Source organism: Saimiri boliviensis, chromosome 10, assembly GCF_048565385.1.
Source record: "Saimiri boliviensis isolate mSaiBol1 chromosome 10, mSaiBol1.pri, whole genome shotgun sequence".
Taxonomy (NCBI): domain Eukaryota; kingdom Metazoa; phylum Chordata; class Mammalia; order Primates; family Cebidae; genus Saimiri; species Saimiri boliviensis.
In genome coordinates this window covers 48,415,522-48,438,951 of record NC_133458.1, presented here as the reverse complement: position 1 = coordinate 48,438,951, position 23,430 = coordinate 48,415,522, and the positions used below count along the sequence as shown (strand labels likewise).

Sequence of the window (23,430 nt, the reverse complement as noted above, 5' to 3'; positions counted from 1 at the left end):
AATTTTTTCTGTATCAAAATCACTTACCTTAGACTAAATATGCTTCAAATATTTTTAGTAATTTCTAGTGTAGCAGCACATACCTCAGTAGATTTTTCTGCTAAAGTTCTGCTAAAACTGTGAAGTCAAGGCATAACTTTCTTTTGGTAACTACGTGCACTTGCAAAGTCCATTTTCCCACACTAAAACTTTGGGAAAATAATTATCAATACAAGCCTAATATTAAGACAGTTTCTTTTCTGATGTAACAATGAGAAATTCTTCTGATTCCTTTGGTTCAAATGATGGTTTTCAAGGAAATTTAAGTTATGAGGTAAATTTGCATCTTTCTTAGGAAAGAGTAACAGACTTAGCTCATTGTGTGCTCATATAAATCAATATATGTTGGGAACAATTCCATTTGAGAAGTTAATATTAAAAAGACTGTTAAATTAGAGATGTGACATCTCTTATCAGAGCCAGGAGGTAAGTGAATTAGGAACAAAGATAAAAGAGTCTTGCTTAGAAGGTAAGTGGAATTGAGAAAGTTCTCTGTCCTATCAGGCAGTGTTTCCATTTCACTCTTCAAAGTGTTATCTGATCTTTTATTATCAAATCATATGGGGAAACTGTTCTGACCCAGAACAATCTAGTCTGAAGAAAGCTGTATCTGGACCACCAATGCTCTTCAAGGCATTCTAAGATCACCATGTCCTTCTTCTTGTGAGATCAGAATTAGTGTTATGACAGGAAGAGACTAAAGAATAATTTAGTACAACCTCTTCTTTTCTTACTCAGGGCAGCAAAATGGCTTGACTAGGAAGGCACAGTGCAGAAGAGACCGAAACCCTCTCAACTAGCTCCAGGTAGGAAGCCACTGCTTGCACAACTCCACGGAGAGCTGTTTACACAGACCAGTGGTTTTCAATCTGGGGCAGTTTGTCTCTGCCCTTCCAGGGACATTTGGCCATATCTGGAGGCCATTTCAATGTTCTCAACTGGGGTGGTGGTGATAGGGGCATCTTGTAGATAGACGCCAGGGATGTTGCTAAACATCTAACAACATACAGAACAATTCCTCACAACAAAGACTTATCTGGTGTCAAAAGCTCCATAGAGCTGAGGCTAAAAAGTCCTGGGGCAGACGGCAACGTTGGCCCCCCTGGAGCTGTGCAATGCAGCGGCCATACTTCAGCCTGCTTTCCTCTGCATCCTGGAACTTCCCCCAAGGCCCTGTCTTGGATTCTCACTGTACTTTCCTTTCCTGGTGCATTTGACATTCTGCTTCATTTAAGTTTTTCATCTTCTGGATCTTCCCTTTCCTCTCTGTCCATAATCTCCTTCCTTTGTGAAACCTTTTCCACCTGCCAACCAAACATTTCTCAAAGCTCAGTTAACTGTCCACTGTTCTTGTCTCTCTTGTGATTAATTGCTGCTACAGCTAAATATATCACGTCCACATCCTAAGTTTTATAAATCTACAAACCTAGTGCTGTCCTCTTGTCTTGTCGGCTAGTCTTATTGCCAGACATGTCTTACTAAATATCCAAATAGCAGCTAAAGTACAAATCAAAAGCTAGCCTCATTACCGTCATCATTTATTGTGCCTTGGTACCTGCAGGGTCCTGCGCAGTGTCAGCTTCCCTTCCTTTCGTAATCTCCCAGCCCCCTCGTTGTCTTCACAGCTGCCCTTCCCCACTCTGTCATGCACATGGAACCCTCATTTTTCCAGCCTTGTCCATTTCCAACGCTGACCAGCAGTGTGGTCTGATTGTTAAGCACTAGTCTGTTGGTTTCTTAAAGCTTTGAGACTTCGAGCAAATTTCTTAACTTCTGTAAGCCCTAGTTTCCTGAGACGGAAAATAAGGTTTAAAAGTAGTATCTACTACCTAGGGTAGCTGGCAGGATTAAGAAAACAATTTCTATAGAATTCTTAGTATATACTAGTGCTATAATGGTTCAATAACATCAGCTATCTTAAAAGTATTATCATAATTATTTTTATTCAGACCACATTCACCTTCAAATGATTCTTCAGGCTCTAGGAATATAGAGTTTGGGATAATGGAAGGAAGCCTGGAATTCCACATCCAAGGAATAGTGGCCATAGGCAGTGGGGGAGGGAATTCTTAGGAGCGACTTGGTTCAATTCTTTGTGCTTTTCTGGGAGTGACACAGGTGCAAATTTGGTGGCTTCAAAGGCAGAGTTTCTATTCACAGGTCTGTAGCTGAGCTTGCTTAGATGCCACTCCTACCTGCCAGGAGTTTCCTGTCTGGATGTACCTCCTTAAACAGTGTATAGGTCACCTGGCAATTAACAAATGCTTTGCAATAGTGAAAAGAAAAGTGGTTTTACAAAATTTTCCCAGTTAATCAGACATCAGAAGAAATTATCAAATGCCTGAAAATTGATTATTTTTAAACAAGGTGATAAATGCCACCTAACTGTCAAAGGCAGTGGAGAGTTTTGCTTAGAGCAAGCTACTCAAAAACCATGTGAGTGGGAGCTGCTTATCTTTTGCCCACTTCAAGGTAATATTCAAATTCACTGGGCCAGTCTGCTGATGACACCTAGAAATATTAGTCTACACAGTTGTGGAGGCTAGAGAAGTGTAGGAGGGCATATAGCTGCTGTCCTCTGTAAAGCTTTTGCCTGCACCCATCTTCTAAAACACACCAAAAGACCTATCTTTGTTCCAGAAAGTATTTATTAGCCTTTACAACAGATCATCATTCTCTCTAAATTTTGAGAATTTTCTCATTGAGTTACATCAGATGTGAATAAAGCTTGAAAGTTAGTAGAGCATACTGGTAAAGAAAGCATACTGGTAAAAGAAAGAGTAAGACCTGAGTTTTCAGAATTCATGCAGATAGTAACATTATATATGCTTCTTGGTATTTCAATACAATGCTTAGCTACAGTAAATACACATGCTTAGAAAGACAAAGCTCACAAAACATGAAATTGTGTATTTAAATCAAAGTATTAATTCATAAAACAAAGACATGGTCAAATTTTCACACTGCCTAGTAATTTATAGAAAGACACTTACAGTCTTCAAGAAGTTTTGCTTTTTCCCCATCAATATCAGCAGGTAAGTGGGCAAAGAGGATTAAAGAAAATCAGATGTTAATAATAAGAACGTTAGAACCCTGAAGATAAATGGGCATCTTGTCTATTTGATTTGATCTAAGAAAACCTATATAGTGAAGGCTGAAGTTGTGAAACTGCAAGAGGGAGAAATTTGCATTAACTATTTCCTTTAATCTTGCAGCGGCTTTCCCACATAAACATATGGAAGAACAAAAGCAATACTGCAGGCAAAAATGGGTTCTTCCAGGAATAGGAATGGTGAATTCCATTCTATACATGTTGTGCTGGACAAGTAATTATGTTCAATTTAAAAAATAGCTGAAATCTACAATTAATTTGAGTTGTCACATACTGTGTAGTGTCTGGTCATATTATCCCAGACATCACTATGCATATGGTAATCATACCTAACAATGGGACATTGCTACAATGACAATGCTCCATGCAAGCCAAGTTCAACACTAATTTTAGGTTTTTATATTTCTATGGTTAATCTCCAAAGTCATTAATTGAACTTTTTAGACTTAGCAGATTTCTGCTTCAGAATTTCTCAGTCACCCAGGAGTTACTGGTACCTACATCAAGGAGGTGTTCATGGAGGAGAGAAACAATGTAAGAAATAGGGGCAGGGAAGAAATTACATTAGCATGCAATTCAAATCATTCCACAGTGCTGCCTGTCATTACTACTTGCAAAGGTTAATATAGGAACACCTGGGTTATCCGTGACTTTCTTTTCATCATGGTTATGCCTCTTCTCCATTAGCAGTGATAACTGAGTTAGCCGTAGGTGACTGTTTCCCTCTGATTGATAGACTGAACAGTGAGATTAAGGGGGAATATATTTAATATAAGAGAGTGCAAAATCATTTCTCTCAAGTACTTTTCTTTCTCTCTTGTATATCTGGCAGGGAAAATGCTTCCTTAGGCATTTCCACTCCAATGGGCTTGAGCAGTTGTATACTGTTTTTGAAAACTGAAATTAAGGTCATTGGATGCAATAAAAAAAAAACTAAGAAAAACATTGCATTTTATTGTATTATAGAAGCACAGCCAAAAGTCAACAAAGTGTGGGAAAAAGCACATCTTTTCTTAAGGTCTTCCCACTGGCATTTGCAACCTCTATGGCCAAAATAATAAATAAATAAATAAATAAAAATGACATCCCAATAATTGAATAGCCCCCCCAGGAAAGTGCTTTTTTGCACCTTGGAAAGCTTGCCAAACAGATGTTCTATTCAGAAAGCTAATGGCTTCAAAGAGCTCATGCAGATGAGGGATAAAGGAGAAATTGATTCCAAAGTACAGTAATAGTCCAGATTTGAAATTCTGCTTTCCATTGCAGTGAAAGTGACCAGGTGAAACCTAGCATTATCTTTATTTTCACAGACAGGCCACCTACAGCAGGAGACCACAGTGTAGATTTTACTACTAGGAAAGTAGTGGGCTAATACAGTAGCTGTTGTTTGCTCCATGTTAGTGTTTTTGCAAATTACTTGTATTCTCAGCAGTTGTATTGGCATTTGGCCACAGTGTTTAAACCAAGACTATTTACAAGGCTCTAGATAAGATACTTTTCCTAGTTCTAAACTCATATTTAAGATTCAGAATTGGAAAGTGAGATGTGCCTTGTTTGAATCAAGAGAAATGAATTATGGGGTTGTTTAGGGATTCTGAGGGGTATGGAGTTGGCAGAAGGAGCCTCCCCTCATCTTTGCAAAACATCCTCAGCATAGGATGGGCAAGGGTGACGTGGTGAGAGGATGAGTGGGGAGGTCTCCATGATCATTTTAAAGTGGCTTATATGGTTTTCTTGCGGGGCTGCTTCTCTAAAGAGCCACCTGTTGAGATGATCAGGCAGCTAGCACAACTCAATCCTTCTCAGGCCATCCCCAGTAGGGCAGACAAAAGGCACCTGAGTAGGAAGAAGGAGACCCAGAGGGAGGGAATTGTGAGTCTGACCATTTCAATGGCTACTTCTACAGTGTGAATCTTTAAAAACACCAGGTGCTGAAGGTAAAAGCCAAATTAATTTTGATTAGCTTTTCAGTATCACACAGACACCTTCTCCAATCACGCAGTTCAGAGTGATGGTAAATGCTGGGAGGCTTTGACTCCTGGGCCTAACAGCTTTAAAATGTTAATACTTACGATCAAGAGGTACTTCCAGTGCACTAATCATCTGGCACAGGAAGAGAATCAGGGGCACTCTGCCCGCAGATAAGCGCTTCTTTTTCGGCATTATTTTAAGCTGCATTAGCTTAACTCCTGCTGAGACCCACAAACTGAATTTCCTTTTCTTCTTTCACAAAAGACTTTGTGACACGTTGTGTGCAATGTTTAAGTAATTTTCATGCAGGAAACTGAAAAAGGATAGAGTAGGAATAATAATTATAATGTATTAAAAAGAAGGAAATGAAGAGTGGAAGTGTGCAGCACAGAGAACCAGCCCTGTATTATACATAAACTCTAAAAGAAAGTTAACTTTTAAATATTTAACTCTCAAGACTGTAATAATCATCTATTCATAAATCATCTAAAATTAGTTAAGAGATACTAGCGACGTGAAGCAAAATCTGTCTGCCATCCTTAGGACTCTCCCATTTTAAATGGTATTTGTATTTTGAGCATTCAGAGGCTATCATGTCTTTCCCAACAGATCAGGAAAACTTGGCTTTTTAAGCTGGTTAGAAAGCAATCACCTCGTGACTTTAGAGGGGAGGCCTAATGGCTTCTCCATTCTACAGATTATCTCTGGGAAAGTTCAGGGAATTGTTGTAAATTTGCTTCAAAGCCAAAACACTGACTTATGAGATGAACACTGACCATTCAGGTCTACCCCGTCTGCCACCTAGATCACAGCAGCGAACCTGGCTGGGCTCTGAGTTCGGGCCTTCCTCGCTGTCCTCACCCTCCTTCACAGTGCTAATTAATTTTTTCTACTAGGCTTCTTTGGTTAAATAATGGGAGGAGCCATATATGAGCTCTCAAATAAAGTCCAATGTATCTTTAAACAAGTACTTGAAAACCTCAGTGATCTGGGCTTAATTTCTCCTACAAACCTGACTTCCTTTTATTTCCATATAAATTACTTTTTTGGTTTGATGATTCATTTCTGTTTTTCTTTCTTGTGTCAGTCCTTTGATATGCCGCAAATTTTCCTGCCTGCTTGTCTTTGTTTATTCTATTGCTTTTGCCTGGAATGCCTTTATCCACCATATTTTCTTATCGAAGTCCATTACAGTTCAGTAAAAAGGTCACCTCCAGGAAACACGAGGTGATCACCAGAACTAGAAGTTATTTCACCATCACTCCTGAATCCCTGAAATTCCTTGTTTTTAAACATCTCATACCTAGATAGACAAATATTAATAAATAGGCTGTGAGTGTACACATAAGGTATACATGCTCTCTACTCCTCCAGGCAAGGATTTTGTCTCTCTCATCTTTGTAGCCCTCTCCCATCACCTAATATAACACCTTGCATATTGGAAGTGTTCACTGCATACTGGAGAGCATGAGCACAAACACATTCATAGAACACTGAGATCTATCCCACAGCAAACTCCTACCTGAAGTGATAGGTTCAATCACGTCCTCTCATTAGTGAAGAGAGGTGGGGTGACCAATGACTCTCTCAAGAAGGTGGGAGGGTTGTTATTATTACAAACTGGTATAGCTCCCACAAGTTTAAGTACTGAATTATTTATCTAATTTTTATTTGTATAATTGCATATTTTTATAATGTCTATCTTTCCCAATAAACTGCACGTATCCTCAGGGCAGGGACGACATCTGTCCTATCCCCCACTGCATCCTCATAGCCCACTGCAGCGCCTGGCACATGGTAGGTAATAAAGAAATATTTGGAGGAAAAAAAAATAAATGAAAGGAGGAAAGGGGGAAAAAAAGGAGACTTTACAATCTTTGAAGCTGAGGTTGCATTTGGATAGTCTGGTGATCATCTAACCAAGGCTGTATTTATATTTATACCACTTGATTTAAAAACCAATCTCTTGTTAATATGATCAAATTAGTTGTCAGATCATGTCTGTGTGGGGCATAGAGCTTAAATGTCAACAGGAAAACGAAATAATTCTAATAACATACTTTGCTAGCAATCAAGTTCTGATTTGAACATGATTAAAATTGCAGTAGCACACTTCTTGCAAAACAAATTTAAAAAGAATATGCTAGGCCAGGCGTGGTGGCTCATGCCTGTAATCCCAGCACTTTGGGAGGCTGAGGCGGGTGGATCACCTGAGGTCAGGAGTTTGAGACCACCCTGGCCAACATGGTGAAATCCTGTCTCTACTAAAAATGCAATAATTAACTGGGTGTGCTGGCGGGTGCATGTAATCCCAGCTACTTGGGAGGCTGAGGTGGGAGAACTGCTTGAACCCAGGAGGTGGGAGCTGAAGTGAGTGAGATCGCACCACTGTACTCCAGCCTGAGTGACAGAGCAAGACCCCGTCTCAAAAAAAAAAAGAAAAAAAAGTTAAACAGAAACATTATCCTTACATAAATATTATTTTGTGAATAAAACATCCATAGTATGTGGCTTCATTTAAGAGCCAGGAAATGTCTTTCCATATTATAATATCCAAACATTCATGTCCATTAAGCACTGAGACACAGGTATAAAAACTCATTCAACCATCTCTGAACAAATACAAATCAACTATCTTTCTGCATGTGCAAAGCACATCTAGATCATTTAGTCAAATTTAATTAGGTCTCTCATGAGTTTTTGGTTGAAACACTAATTTTGGATTCACATAAGCTTTAGGGAAGATAAAAATAAATGTCACAAATGGCACTAAAACACGTGGATCTTACATATTATACATACTGAGATAAACGAAAGAGCCAAACTCTGAAGAGGAAAACAGTTTATCTGTCTGATTTCTGTGTCATGCCAATGGAGATTACTGAACCTAAGTGCCCAGTTCTTTGGACAGGAGCTGGAGAACTAATATACTTCCCAATAGATGTACTGATAAACTGTAACACCTGTAAGTTCTTAAACAGCTACGTACAATTTCTATTGTAAGTTCTTCATGTATTTTTCCTGGATGCATTAACTATTCACCCTCCAATATAGAGAAAATCCTTAGACAAATTCATATAAAAGAAAGTATCAATCAACCTCTATGATTTTTCAGAGTATACATGGAGTAAACTATTACACATCAAATCACAGTGTTTTATTTTTAAAAATTACATTTTTAAGAAAAATGGAAAGCACTTACTTAAAGAGACATAAGTAAATAAATCCTCATACTGCTGGGAGGTCATGAACTATGATAACTGAAGATGAGAGCTCACCTCAGAAGTTTTAAGTTAAACTGCACCATTAGCCCCAAATCTTCTCTAGTGTAGGTTCTGTTAGAGGAGGACAAAGCAATGATCCAGCCCATCCTCTGGCTCCTGCCTATGGAAAATCACCCACTCCTGTGACGTACGCACTTATGGGTGAAAGTCCAAATGCCTAAGAACAGCATTAAGTCCCCAGCACTCAATCAAACTGAAAATCAAATAGAGCTACAGAAGATTGAGCTTTGTCTCAGTGAGAGTAATGTACTCTGCACACTGCACAAAGGAAAACCATCGCTTTGCACTCTCGGTATTGACGTCAATGCCTTGACTCAGTAGGAGCCCATCTGTCTTGTACTTTACCTTGGAAAATGATGGTCATTCTTCATTAAATGAGAATCACGAACTAAAACTAAATTGTTAATGTAATCATACTATGATGAATAAAATTCCAATTTGAAATAGCATGATTTTTAATCAACGCTAAGGAGTATGTTAGTGCAATATAGCTTACAATGTGCAAAAAAATATTTGCCATAGACATTTTAAAGCATGATTGAATGAGACAAACAGTAGGTTCGTCTTCTGAAAAATAGATCACCTTGATATTAAAAATCACACATAACTGCTCAAAGGACTGAGAGTAGTGATAAACAGCAAAGTCATTTCATATAACTCCATTCAGAGCAACTTTTCATATGTCACCTACAGAATCTGTGAAACGGAAGGGGAAAATCCCTTTCTTGGCAAACTTTTCATCATTAGAAAATAAATGCAATTCAAGGTTCCCTTATTTCTTTTGCCTCAAATTCATATTAAATCATAGAGCAAACATTCCCCTGCATTACTTACTATGTATTTCAAAAGAAAACCCTACAGTTTTGACGAAGGATTCACATCAAACCTGAGAGAAACAGCTCTCCCGTGCTTACTAAAGAAGTCTTGTCTTTAGAAAGAAAATGAAACCTTTCTTTTTCTCTCAAATGAAGGATGAAATTATTTTAATTTAAAAAATCAGCTCTCTACCAGAATTCAAAGGCCATGCATTACTTGCCATTTCATTCTGCTCTATTTGGGCTTTTCAGCATCCCAAAATGGGTGGGTTCCACGTTGGCTGAACACATAACATGATCTATACTCTCCAAGCAGATAAACAAATATGCTTATGTGACTAGATGCCCTTTAACACACTAATGATTGCTCTGATGCCTCATCAGTGACTCGCACCAGTGACTGGATAAATAAGTGGGTATGACATCATCTTGACTGTGAAAGGCATTTTTCAGCAGTCAACTTGGGGATGGTCACTTTTTATATTTTAAATATTTTCCATAAGGAAGAAGCACATGAATGCACACCCCTAGCCCATGCTGTGCTTCTCAATCACAGATTTTGAGTCTGAGACTGTGGAGGAAAGGTTAGAAAGAAATGGACAATGTTGACTAATAATGAACACATCAACAGAGTCACGGTTACATCTACACAACTACAGAATTGTGAATGTACCTCAGAAAAAAGTAGTCTGGGATAACAGGACTATAGAGATGATAATGATCAAACAAGACAAACTGTGTGAAGCTTTGAGGACCATGTTTCTAATTTCTTGCTTGTTTAAAGGAATCTTCCATAGTAGAGCCCCTACCAAGAATTTAGGAACTAGAACCCAGAATAGCACCTAAGGAGTGGTGAACAATGAACAGGTGGTTTGTACCCAAATAACAGATGATGGAACAACATCTTGATAATAGCTCAAAATCTCTACACCTTAGAGCACTATAACTAATTATCTTATGTGATATTCATAAAACCCCAGAGAACAGAAAAACAGGTATTTCTGTCCATTTATCAGACAAGAAAAAAATCCAACTGGTCACCATTCACTGAGCCTTTTCCATGTCCCAGACATGGCGATGAGTCCCCTCCAGGCATTAACTTGTCTTCCCAGCAATCCCAGAAGGTAACTTCTATTACATTTCTCAATTGACTGATAAGGAATCTAAGGTGTAGGATGGTGTCACTTGCTTAAGGACACATGATATGTGAAGTACCTGATCTAGAGCTCCAGTTGTGGAATGTTCTGGAGCTTTTAGCCACCTCACACTGCCACACCCCAAGAGGTCGCTGGCATTTCCCTCCCTCCTATATCCTCTTAATTTGTAATTAGTCAATAAGCAAACAGAATCACCAAGTTTAGTAACTGATGTTAAAAAAAGAAAACCTCTAACGGTTTCTGAGTATCTATGGAAGATCTTCACAGTGTTGTCCATGGCACAATTTTAGGAGATTCTTCACACGGATTCCATGTGAATAGTATCCCATGGACTTCCACTACACGTGGGCCCTGGCCTAGTAAAGGAAGAACAATTTTAGACAATGTAGACAAGATGTACTTTAAAAGTAGTCAGTGTGTGCACACGGTACAATATTCATAAAGTACAAAAGACCACGGAGCGCAAAGCAAGCAACCGGCAACCCCCTTTCTCCCTTAGGAAGCCAGCATTCTTACCAAGTTTTGTGAATCTTTCTAGAGAGAGTTCAGCAATAAAGAAATATACAAATGTGTTAAGCAATAGTTTAAGGACATTTTAGATTTAGAAAATTATTAAAAAGCTTTTGGGACACTGATGTTAGATCACCAAAATTACCCAGGTCTTTCAGTGGAATCTAGTTATTTGCAACACACATGATCATCTGAATACAAGATTTTCACATCTCTTTTACTTAGCACAGCAATAACAAAAAAAGAAAACAGAACAGTATGAGACAATGATATAACTAAGATATCTAAGACAAAGGATGAAGCATGGTTAATGAAAAGCTCACGTGAGATGAACAGCAACCGTGATCATGGATGGCACCTGTTCCACACTTTCAAGGCTTATCCAGGCAGCTACCTGATGACAGTTGTTAGGAGTGGCTTCAGAGATGAGAAAGCTGATTGGGAAAGGAAAGACGGCTGGGTAAAGAGAGGAAGGAACTAGTTCTTCTTCATCCCACCTTCCAATCCAATCAGAATTCACTAAGCAGAATCGGGAGGGGACTGCTGCACTCTGAATGGCTGCCACGCTCACAGTCCTTCTTCTGCATTGACCTCATCACTCTGACCAAGGCAAAAAGAATCAGGGTGGGTGTTCAGCCTCCATCTGAACAAAGGCAGGGAGCTGTGTACAGCCTGTGAGTTGACTTGGCTGCTTGAAAGGGACTGAAGAGTGACCAACTAAGTGGTAACAAATTCTTTTCTCATAGAGACGGTGAATGTGAGACAGAGAGAGTGAGTGAGTCAACGGTTTGGAGCAGAAACAAAAGCCAAAGGTCAAATCGAGGCAAGGCAGTAGGAGCAATCATGAGTAAGCAAAAGATATGAGGCGTCAAGCGCAGAAAAAGGCCAGTGGGCAGCAGAGGATCAACAGAAACAGAGACAGAGAAGAACTCAGTGGTCATGATATCAGCAGAACACTGGATCAGTGATAACAAGCACCTAGTACTCTTGCACTATAATCACCAGGCCTCTAAATCTCTTGGTACCCCAAACAACGTTCCAATTCTCTAAGAAGTTTGCCACACTAGTGACTGAGGTTGAGACATCTTCCTGTCTTGTGTATTCTACAACAAACTTTCATTAATATGGTAGGTGGTCTGTTGCACTGGTGGCCCCAGGAAGCACCCCTCCCAGTATCCATGCCCTTGTGTGGTCTCCTCACACAATAGGCTTGGCCATGTCACGTGCTTTGCCCAGTGGGATGTTTAGCAAGCATTATGTGAACAGAGATGTAATGACCATTTGCACACTCCAGCTTATCCTCTTGTAATGTTCCCTCTGGGAAGTATAAGTCGTACTACTGATGATGAGAAGCCAGTGGAATGACACCCTGGGAGATGAGAGACCATCCTGGACTCTCTGGCCCCAGCTGGGCTCCCAGCTAAAATAGCTGAGCCAGTGACTTGTTAAACTACATGCAACAGAAGAACCATCCTGTCAACCCTCAGGATTATGAGAAATAATAAACTGTTGTTGCTTTAAGTTACAAAATTTGGGAATGGTTTGTTATATAGCCACAGATATCTGCAATGAGTTAAGATAAACTGCGATTGGCTGTTTCTTGCAACCAGAAACATACTAACATGCACATTTAGGAGGACTGATGATCCAAATGTGCAGGTCTCCCTACAAAGTCATGGCTAGAACCACAGGAATTCTAAATGAGTAAACAGTGTGGTGATGTAGACTTTTCTTCAAAACTAATCTAACCTTTTCAGTTTTTCTAGATTCTTCGCTGTAAATATGTTGGTGCAGCCAAAGGGCACATACTTAACTTACATTTCTCACACAAAACATATAGTCAGAATAAATAAAAGGTGGTTAACACGATTATTTTAGCATAAATTTGTTTATGCCAAAATATTATTTTAGCATAATTGTAAATTATGCCTAACTTATTGTCTTAGGCACTATATTAATTTATTTCTAAAGCGTAATAGCAAAGATTAAGGCAGAGAAGAGGATGAGAGAGTTCAACATTGTTAGTCCACCCCTCCTACTTTCACATCTCCATGAATTATACTAGAACTCTGGCTGATCATGGCCCCAGCTTCTATTCTTCTCACTCTCCCACAAGACGGGTTATCTGGAGAAAGCAGGAGGGAGAGAGGGGAAGGCCAAACCATAGAGACAGGCCTCTTCCTTCCTCATAAGGTCCACTTCTCTGCTGATTCCCTTCAGATTAGAAAATAGAAACAAAGTTATATTTAAAACCGAAAATGGAAAGTAGGAAACTGCTCTAAAAGTGAGGTCTGAGAAATGAAAATTGAGTTCTGAATATGGGTCTTCAGAGCAACATATTCAGAAACATTTGTAGAGTCACTGAAACAAGCTCTTAGCTCTATTTATATGCCTGTAAACTGAGATTTCTACAAATAGCACTGGGAAGGTGTAAGGATCAGAAACAGTTTTTTAAAAACTTAAGCAAAAAAGGGCCCTTCAGGATATTAATATTCTAAACATGATACACTATATCCACGTGTCAAGAAAACAATGCATGGCAAAATGGTGGCCATTTAATAGTTAAAAAATAGCATTTTGAAATGACTGGCAGGCTAGTCACTTTTGAAAAATATCATGTCACATTTCAAAGATAAACCTGCTACGCTTATTGAATGGTACTAACCACTCAGGGTAGGGATGCAGTGCACAGGTCAAAATCTCAATATCTACTCCTTTCCTAATGAGTGTAAACGGTGGTAGAGCAGGAGAGAGAATTAACCTACACTCCAGTAAGAAATTAACCTAGAAGTCTCAGTGCTTAACATAATACAGTTGATACTTCATTGAGTGTGGGCGTGCAGGCACCTCTGCTCCAGGCTGACAGAGGTGCCACCATTGTGTGATGCTGCCATCTCAACAAATGTCTTCCAAAGTCCCCATGCTCTCCTGCTCTTACCTTCCTCCAACCAGAAGTGCTGCACACATCTTTTGCTCACAACAGATTGGCCAGAAGTAGTCAATGACTCCAATCAGCAGAGAGTCTGGGAAATGCTGGGGTACGTGTGGAGTATTTAGTGAGCACTAGTATTTCTGCCATGGGGAGCATGCCCTATTTACAATCAGTCTGAAGTGCCTTTTCTGGAAAGGGTTTCAGAAGTGACATCCCAGAGGATGACCATCTTATTTTTTCATCTTGGTGATTTGTCAGGCAGCAGGATGATGCTGAGGGGTTGTGTGGGTGCTAGCTGGTTGAAGCTACCTCCTCTGTCTTCCTCCCAGCTGCATCTATGAACCATTCTTTTTCATAACTTGGGCTTCCCCCAAAGAAGGGACTAGCATGTGGGTTGGAGAGGCAAAATGCCCAGATTTACCAAATCCAAAGGGCATCACTCCCAACATGTCACAGATTACTATAATCTTCCCAGCCACATTAAAAAATATATTTGCCAAGGTACCCAGGCTGTCCATAATCATAACAAAACCATGAAAAAGAGATGGATGTGACATGGAGAATTGTATTTTCCACTTGCTATCAGTGCAGGGGAAGGTACATTATCACAAACCAAATAGCTGAAAATTCTTCATTCCAGCCCGAGGCTGTTTCACATAAAGAACAAATCTCAGTCACTTACTGATATGCATGTCATATTACAAAGAACTTACCAGCAAGACAGCAGAGTAATGCATGAAATATTTAACTCCTGGTGCATTTAATTTCCTTTATACAGGCTATGTGAATATCCGCCTTTATAAAAAATAAATAAATCAATGAGTGGCCATTTGTTTGCAAGGAAATTTATCAGGTTTACTCCAAAGAACATCCGTCTCCCGAGCATTTAGAATATAACTCAGCTTTCTGGAAGTTAAATATTAACTCCTCAGAAGACCATGTCCTCTGTGAAAGGTAAGTACACAAAACCATGAATGTTAGAAACAATGTTCCCTGTACTGTGAGATTTAATCAACCTAACAATTTAAGAGCTTTGGAATATTCTGCTCCCTGTGCTGCTGTCTGTGACTTCTCAGGAACATCACACTCTATAACATCACACTCTCTTTTCACCACCACTTAAATGGACTCCATAGAAAGAATATATTCCAATGTGATGATTCAAAAGAAACGTGAATTCAAAGAGTAGTTAAGGTAGAAATAGAGCGATCACACAACCCAGCAATCCCACTGCTCGGTATATATCTAAAAGAAATCAGTATATAAAAGAGATATCTTCACTCCCATGTTTGTTGCAGCACTATTCACAATAGTCAAATTTTGGAAGCCATGTGTAAGTTTCCATCAACACATAAATGGATAAATAAAATGTACTACTTACATATAATGGAATACTACTTAGCCATAAGAAGAGTGAGGACAGGCTCAATGGCTTATGCCTCTAATCCCAGCACTTCGGGAAGCTGAGGCAGGAGGAATGCTTGCATTCAGGAGTTCAAGACCAGCCCGGGTAACAACGCAAAACTCTGCCTCCACACACACACACAAATACAAAAAATGATGAGCTGGGCATGATAGCGAGTGCCCATAGTCCCAGCTACTCAGGAGGCTGAGGTGGGAAGATGGCTTGAGCCTGGAAGGCAGAGGTTGCAGTGAGCCAATATTGTACTGCACTCCAGTCTGGATGACAGAGCCAGATCCTGCCTCAAAAAAAAAAAGATCCTGTCATTTATATCTATAAAATAAGCCAGGCACAGAAAGACAAACATCATATGTTCTCACTTATTTGTGGGATCTAAAAACCAAACAACTGAACTCATGGAGCTAGAGAGCAGACGAATGGTTACCCGAGACAGGGAAGGGTAGTGGGAGGGTGGCTGGGGTGAAAGTGGGGATGGTTACTAGGTATAAAAAAATTAGAAAGAACAAGACCTAGTATTTGATAGCACAACAAGGTGACTATAGTCAACAATTTAATTGTACCTCTTAAAATAACTAAAAGGGTATAATTGGATTGTCTGTAACACAAAGGATAAATGCTTGAAGGAAGGGATACCCCATTTACATGATGTGCTTACTACGCATTGCATGCCTCTATCAAAACATCTCATATATCCCATAAATATAAGGTTAAAAAGTACATAAAACACCTACTATGTATGCACAAAAATTAAAATTAATTTTTTTTTAAGTTTTTGAAAACTGAAAAAATGAAACAGCAGTTTAGGAAAGTGTTTTTGGCCAAAATATCTAAACTCCTAGGGACTCAGAACAGAAAAGTCTCTGGTTTTTATCAAAGTTGGCTGATGAGAGTGATAACCTAGAATTACTGCCTTTCTGTGTCTTTTCAGTTTAATTTTCATGGACAACTTTGTGTGGGTAAACTGAGTATTTATTTTCTAAAAATAAATATTTGTGCCCTCTGGAAAGAAATGTGGGAAGAAAAAGTGAGATAAGGAGGACAAAGAAAAAGCAAGAAAGAAGAAATGATTTGGAAGTAATACTTTTCCAAGTTACATTGTTGTGATTCCTATCATTTTTTATTTATTCAGAAATTGTAGTCATTCACCAATAAACTGGGCTAAAAATATTTACAAAAATAATTTCTTTAAACATATTAAACAAATCACAAAGACTTGTTCAAGACAACTTCACTAGAAGATCCCTAGTAAGGGTTTATGCTTTGAAGTTCTCTAAGGTCTGCCTACCTACACTTAACGCTGAATTATGAGAGCCAAATTTGCTATAATAGAAGGGAAGTCAAATAAACCAGTCACCAACAGTGACGGCCACTGAGATGCCAGCACAGAGGGAAAACCAAGACCAGAAATTGGAAGACAGCTACATATTCGATCCTTTGAGGCTGCTGGTGGTTGTGTCTAGGTACGAGCAGGAATGGGGAAGTGAGTACCAGCCACACGGTGCTGTCTCAACCAAGGGAAGAATGAGGTGGACAGGCCACACAAGTCTGCGCCCAGTCTCCTCTCAAAACGAGTGGGCTCGGGGCTCTCAGCTGAGGCTGAGCAATGGTTTCTGAGTGGCATCACCCACTGCACCTGTGTCCAGTGGGGCCAAGTTGGGTAACACGAGACAACATTTTGGGGAGAAGATGATTCAAAAGCCTGGCAGAAGTGAGCTATGATGGCATCACTACCCTCCAGCTTGGGTGACAGTGAGAGACTGTTTCAAAAAAAAAAGAAAAAAAAACAGAAAAAAAAAAGGCTGGCAGAGCATCCAATAGAGTTTACAAATGAAAGGAATGGGTAAAGAATGAAATTCAGGGAGGTGGCAGCAGAAAGAGCACCAAGGAGACCACTAAGAACAAGATCTGAGACCAAGAATGTAGGAGATAGAACCTGCAGGCATCCTTAGAGCTGGAAAGAATAACTGCATGTGATTCTTATCAGGTGTTGGATGTGGCTGTCATTCAGTAATGGACAGAAGAAATGGTTAAAGGTCCTACTCGTGCATGGTCCGCTGGCTGAGAATTAAGCAGGAAAAGTTGGGTGTATTCTTGCCTGCCAAAGTTGGATACTCCTCACCGGGTAGCTTCTTAAAAATGTCCAGTTAGTCTGAGGAAGGCTTTCCAAATTCAGGTTTCTGTCTCCCTTGAGAATTTTAAATAAGAATATTGTAGGCCCTTGCTAGAGTATAAAACACTAATTGTTTATCTCCAACTCCTCTCACGAGCCTTGCAGAGAAAACAGTTTTTATTTTTTGAAATATCTAAATACGCTTCTATTCACAGGTATGCCCAAACCTAAAATAAAAGTTTAAAAATACCCTCCCAGAAATAGCTCTAGAAGATCTGTTAGTACTCAGCAGAAGTTTGGTTTTAACTTCCAATTTTTGTCAAAGTTGGTTATAAGAACAGGAAACAGATAAATTCCAGTGTTTTCTCTGTACATTTAACTAAGTGAAGACACCTAGTTGTCTGTATAGATTTCGTAAACTGGACTAAAGCTATCAGACAAGCTAACAAGCACGAAGCAGGAAAATGGTCATGTTCGAAAGATGTACTTTGATTTCAACTGAGAGCAAAGGTTTGGATGGAGATGAGTTGTTCTTTATACAATTCTAAGAAAATTTTGCCCAAGATGGGGAAGCAAGTGATAATAATCTCTACATTGGATGCTGAAAATTTTAAATTGATGGCAACCCTACAACATTGAGAAGAAAGTGCAGGCTACTGTGCAGAGGTAGCAATGTCTAAGTGGACTTTCAGACCAGGTCATTTATAAAATGACACAACTTACAGGGAAGAGTTGTCATTTTTACTTAGAAGCTTTAAAGCTGCAGCATTATCTCAGTGTTTAAGAGCACTTAGAGTTCTTTGCAGGACTGGTTTCAAACATTTTATTAAAAACATGTATTGGAAAACCATTAGGTTTTAGCTGCTAGGGAGGATTCAAACACAAATTCAACGTAATTCACATCTTGGAAGTGCTCAAAGCTGGGCTTGGGAGAGGGCAGTGAGCTGTATGAGAATATAATTAATGCAAAACAATGTGGCAAGTGCTCCACCAGGAGCTGGATCTGGGCCCTGTGGGAGCAGCGAGTAAGATGCATCTGCTTGTGCTCAAGAGGGAAGAGGAAAGACTCTGGGAGGTGAAACCTGAGCTCTGCCTTGCCTGGGAAGAGTAACAATGATACTCCAGGAAGAGAAGAGGTAAGCCGTGAGTAAAGTCCAAGGGTATGGTGTGTTTCTGGCAAGTACCCAGAGGAGGACGAAGGATACTAGGTGAGGGTGATGAGGTAGAAATGTAAAGTTGGTGCCTGTTGTAAGGGGACATAAATGTTGTTACTGAGTTTTGTCTTTATTCTAATATCAGATGAGTTTCCAAGTGCTAAGCTGGATAAGTGAGTTAAAGAACTTTTCTTTCAAACGGACTATCAAGGGTGCCATCTTCTCAAGCACAGAGTGCAATGTGCAGGGAAATTTAGATGATTCAATTAAATTTAACTCAATCACCTAAAAATCAGTTATGTACAGATCGATGAATGCCTGAGGCTGGGAGTGGTCAGAGAGGAGACTGATGGCAAATAGGCAGGAGAGAGTTCTTCTGAGTACTGTGCTCAGCAGCAGGGATGACAGAAGGCTGCTGGGGCCAAGTTACAATTATTTACAATAGCAACGATATACTCAGCCTCCTGCTCCTATCACTACCCCAACCACAAACCCACAAAGCTACCAGAGACTGCCAAATCCCTGGCTCTGGCATCCGGGCAATTGATAGTCATTGTTCTAAAGAATAAAAGTCAATAGTTTGCCTATCCTTGGCATAAAATATAAGAGAATATCTCTGTGACCTTGGTTAGGTACATTTCTTAGCTAAGACACCAAAAGGAAAAAACTGATAAATTTAACATCATCAAAATTAAATACATCTGCTCTTCAAACGGTACCAAATGCAAAGAAATGCAAAGACAAGCCACAGACTATTTTACAAATCATGTATCCAATAAAGGACTTGCATCTACAACATGTAGAAAAACTCTTACAACACAAAACTAAGAAGACAAAACAACTCAACAAAAAGATGCGCAAACATTTTCTTAGAGACGTCTCCAAAGAAGATATACGAATATCTAACAAGTACATGAAAAGATACTCAATATCATATATCATTAAGGAAATGCAAATTAAAATCACAATGTGATACTACCACCACACACCCACTTGAATGGCTACATTCATAAAGACCGATGATATCCAGTGTTGGTGAGGCTGTGGAGAAACTGGAACCTTCACATATTTCTATGGAAACACAAAAACATATAGCCACACACAAAAAAATTCAGCTTTTTTTCTTTTTTGAGATGGGGGCTAGCTTTGTTGCCTAGGCTGGAGTACAACAGCATGATCTCAGCTAACTGCAACCTCTGCCTCCTGGGCTCAGCCATCCTCCTACCTCCTCCCAAGTAGCTGGGACCACAGGCATGTGCTCCACCATACCCGGCTAATACTTTTATTACTTAGAGAGACCAGGTTTCACTATATTACCCAGACTGGTCTCGAATTCCTAAGTTTAAGTAATCTACCCACCTGGACCTCCCAAGTGCTTGGATTAAAAGCATGAGCCACCATGGCCAACCTGGCAATTTCTTAAAAGTTAAATAGTCACTTACCATACAATCTGGCAATTCCACTCCTTTTCCTAAGAGCAATGAAAACATATAACCACATAAAGACTTGTATGAAAATGTACACAGCAGCATTATTTATAATTATGAAAAATTGGAAATAAACTCAATGCTCATCAACTGGTGGAAGAATAAGCAAAAGGTGGTACATTCATATAATAGAAAAGTATTCAGCAATAACCAAGAGTGAACTACTAATATATGCAACAACATGCGGCATGGATGAAACCTCAAAACTATGCTGAGTAAAAGGAGCCAGACACAAAAGACTGACTATGATTCTACTTACTTGAAATTTTTAGAAATGCAAAACTGTAGGCCAGGTGCAGTGGTTCATGCCTGTAATCTCAGCACTTTGGGAGTCCAAGGCAGGTGGATCACTTGAGATTAGGAGTTTGAGACCAGCCTCTCCAACATGGTAAAACCCAGTTTCTACTAAAACTACAGCTGGGCATGGTGCACGCCTGTAATCCAGTTACTCTGGTGGGTGAGACACGAGAATCACTTGAACCCAGGAGGTGGAGGTTGCAGTGAGCCGAGATCAGGCCACTGCACTCCAACCTGGGTGACAAAGCAAGACTCAAAAAAAAAAAAAAAAAAAAAAAAAAAGAGGGGAAGGGAGCGGGAGGAGGGAGGCAAAACTATAGAATTAGAGAACATATTAGCAGCTGCTGGGCCTGGGGTAGAAGATGAGACTGACTATAAACAGGTAGGAGAGAATTTTGTCAGTCAACAGCTGTGTTCTATAGCTAGATTGCAGTGAAGTTTGCACAACTGTTAAAAATGCATTAAAACTTACCAAACTACACTTAAGATGGGTAGATTTTGTGGTATATAAACTATACTTCAATAAAACTATAAATAAGAAAGTTAACTGGAATATCCTGTGCTTTCCAAATCAAGACACCTTTCAGAAGATATACTCATAGCCTTTGCCCTGGTAAGTGCTTTCAAATATTCTAGTACCAGTATAAATTCAACATACCTATTTCTAAACACAGACTGTTAAGCAATACTGAGAGAAATGGCAGACGTATTAGCTTATGAATCTAAACGTATTATTGAAAGAGCAGTTTTAAGAGAAGTATAGACAGCAGCTTATTCTAGTGAAAATAAGCTACATTTGTCATTTCCATGAAAAAAATGGTTTCTCTCACCATCTGCAAATCAATTTCCTTAATAAGTTTATTAATTTTCAGTATTTCTTGAAATGATTTTTGTTATCTATTAAGACTCACTTCTACATAACCTTGATTTCAAACCAAAATTGCTTTGAACTTCACATTCACTTCCAGCTCATCGAAGGCATGTGAGCTATTAAACCTAAGTCAGGCAGAGAGGATCAGTTTCATCAAGCATCTCAGATGAGAGCGTTCGCACCCTTCTCTTCTTCACATGCCACACTTCGCCTGATGTGCTGAGGATTATGAACACTTTTCTAAGTCAATGCTACTGATTTCTATCTTCCCAAGCAAAAATAAGCCCCCACAAGTAGAGATTTCAAAAAGAAAACATATCAAGCTCAGTCTCCGTTTCCGAGAAGTCCATTTCTTCACACAGAGAAGGAGTCTGGGTCTCCGCCTGTTAGAGGAGGTGGTTGTCTGTGCTGTGAGGGGAATTCTGCCAATTTCCTTCAGCATTTAACACCCTCAGCTTCAGGGCTGAAACACCCTCTGGGTTGTCCTTTGGCTGAAAGCCCGCTAAAATGGCAATAACTCCCTCCAACCACAACAGCCTTGCGTGTGGTGCTTTCTCTTCATATTCCTCCTCCCTCCGGTCCTTCAGCTTTACATTATTCCCGCTCTCCAAAAATTCTACTCTTCACTTTCTTCTCTTTCCAGCTTAGGTCCCATGAGCCACCCTTCATTTTTCTGACCAGCCCTCTCAACTCCTTTTCCCCCTTGTTTTTACACCATAAGTTCTTGCCTAGGGAAGTACCCCAGTTCAGAACAGTTTTGCCTATAAAAACATGAAGCCCAAATTTCCTATGTGGCAGAACCACATGGGAGAAAGTGATAAAGGAAAAAGAGGATAGGCTGTTGAGTCAGAGCCTAGTTAAAATCCTGGTGCTGTCACTGAGCAGCTGTGTTGCAGTGGTTATGTTCAAAAAACTCTGTGTGCTTTAGTTTCCTTACTTGTGGGACTAATTTACCTACCCTCCGCCCCCGGGGCTATGGAGATAAATATGTGATGAGCATAGCAATGTGGCAGAAGCTTGGGGGATCCTTACCAATGGTGACTGTTAAAATCACAAGGCCTATCACGACACAGCCTGCGTACATTTCTAGCCTTCTCTCTTGTTGCGCACTCTGTCACAAGCCTACCAAACAAGCACTCTGATGTTTACCTTCACTGCTGTTCTCTCTACCCAGTCTGCTTTCTCTACTTTCTACTTGGTTTCCCATCCTCCTTGTGGCCTGGATAATGTCTATTCATTCCTGGGGACTCCACTAAAATGTCAACCATTAGAACTGCAGTGTCAAAAACAGCAGCCACTAGTCAAATGTGGCTTCTCACATTCAAATTAAGATTAACAAAAATTTAAAATCCAGTTCCTCAGTCACACTGTCCACAATTTGAGTGCCCAGCAGCCACAGAGGGGTGTCTAGTGGCTATTGTGCTGGGACAATACAGAACAGAACATTTTCATCATCACCGAAAGTTCTACTGGACAGAGTTTCTCTAGAGGAAAATGTCTTTGTTAATCCTCTCCTAAAGATCTCATGCATACTTTTATAAGCCTACTTATTACTTCCTATATTGAGTGTTGATTATTTTACTCAATAAGTTGTAAGCCTTTTGAAGTGTCACTTAAATCCATACGAATTTGCTAAATGAACTGTTGAGTAATTGGTTAAAAAGCCTTTCTAAAAATAAAAGTCAAGTAACAACAGATGCTGGCCAGGCTGTGGAGAAACAGAAACACTTTGACACTATTGATGGAAGTATAAATTAGTTCAACCATTGTGGAAGACCTAGAACCAGAAATATCATTTGACCCAGCAATCCCATTATTGGGTATATACCTGAAGGAAAAGAAATAATTCTATTATAAAGATATGTGCATGTGTATGTTCACTGCAGCACTATTCACAATAGTAAGGACATGGAATCAACCCAAATGCCCATCAGTGATAGATCAGATAAAGAATATGTGGTATATATACACAAGGGAATACTATGCAGCCATAAAAAGGAATGAGGTCATGTCCTTTTCAGGAACCTGAATGAACTAGAAGCCAATATTCTCAGCAACAAATGCAGGAACAGAAAACCAAACACTGCATGTTCTCACTTATAAATGGAAGCTGAACAATGAGAACACGTGGACACCGGGAGGGAACAACACACACTGGGGTCTGTTGTGGGGGGTGGAGAGAAGGAGAGCATCAGGATAAACAGCTACTGCATGCGGGGCTTAATATTAAGGTGATGGATTGATAGGGGCAGCGAACCACCATGGCAC

At 39.7% G+C, this 23,430-nt stretch overlaps 1 protein-coding gene across 37 annotated transcripts in view; it reads right to left on the bottom strand.

Moving 5' to 3' along the window:
• The window catches only part of NRCAM (neuronal cell adhesion molecule), a 325,308-nt gene that overhangs the window by 90,317 nt on the left and 211,561 nt on the right, over positions 1-23,430 (bottom strand). For 26 of the 37 annotated variants that reach the window (XM_039472686.2, XM_010344135.3, XM_074379234.1 and 23 more), the window contains 2 exons: positions 5,224-5,435; positions 3,033-3,050 (listed from right to left, as the gene is read on the bottom strand). In XM_039472686.2, the coding sequence (XP_039328620.1) occupies positions 3,033-3,050; positions 5,224-5,329 (124 nt within the window). In that variant the 5' untranslated portion in view covers positions 5,330-5,435. Of the gene's footprint in view, positions 1-3,032; positions 3,051-5,223; positions 5,436-11,211; positions 15,354-23,430 lie in introns of those variants that run through there. The other 11 variants (XM_010344128.3, XM_010344143.3, XM_074379232.1 and 8 more) reach the window with 2 other exon arrangements.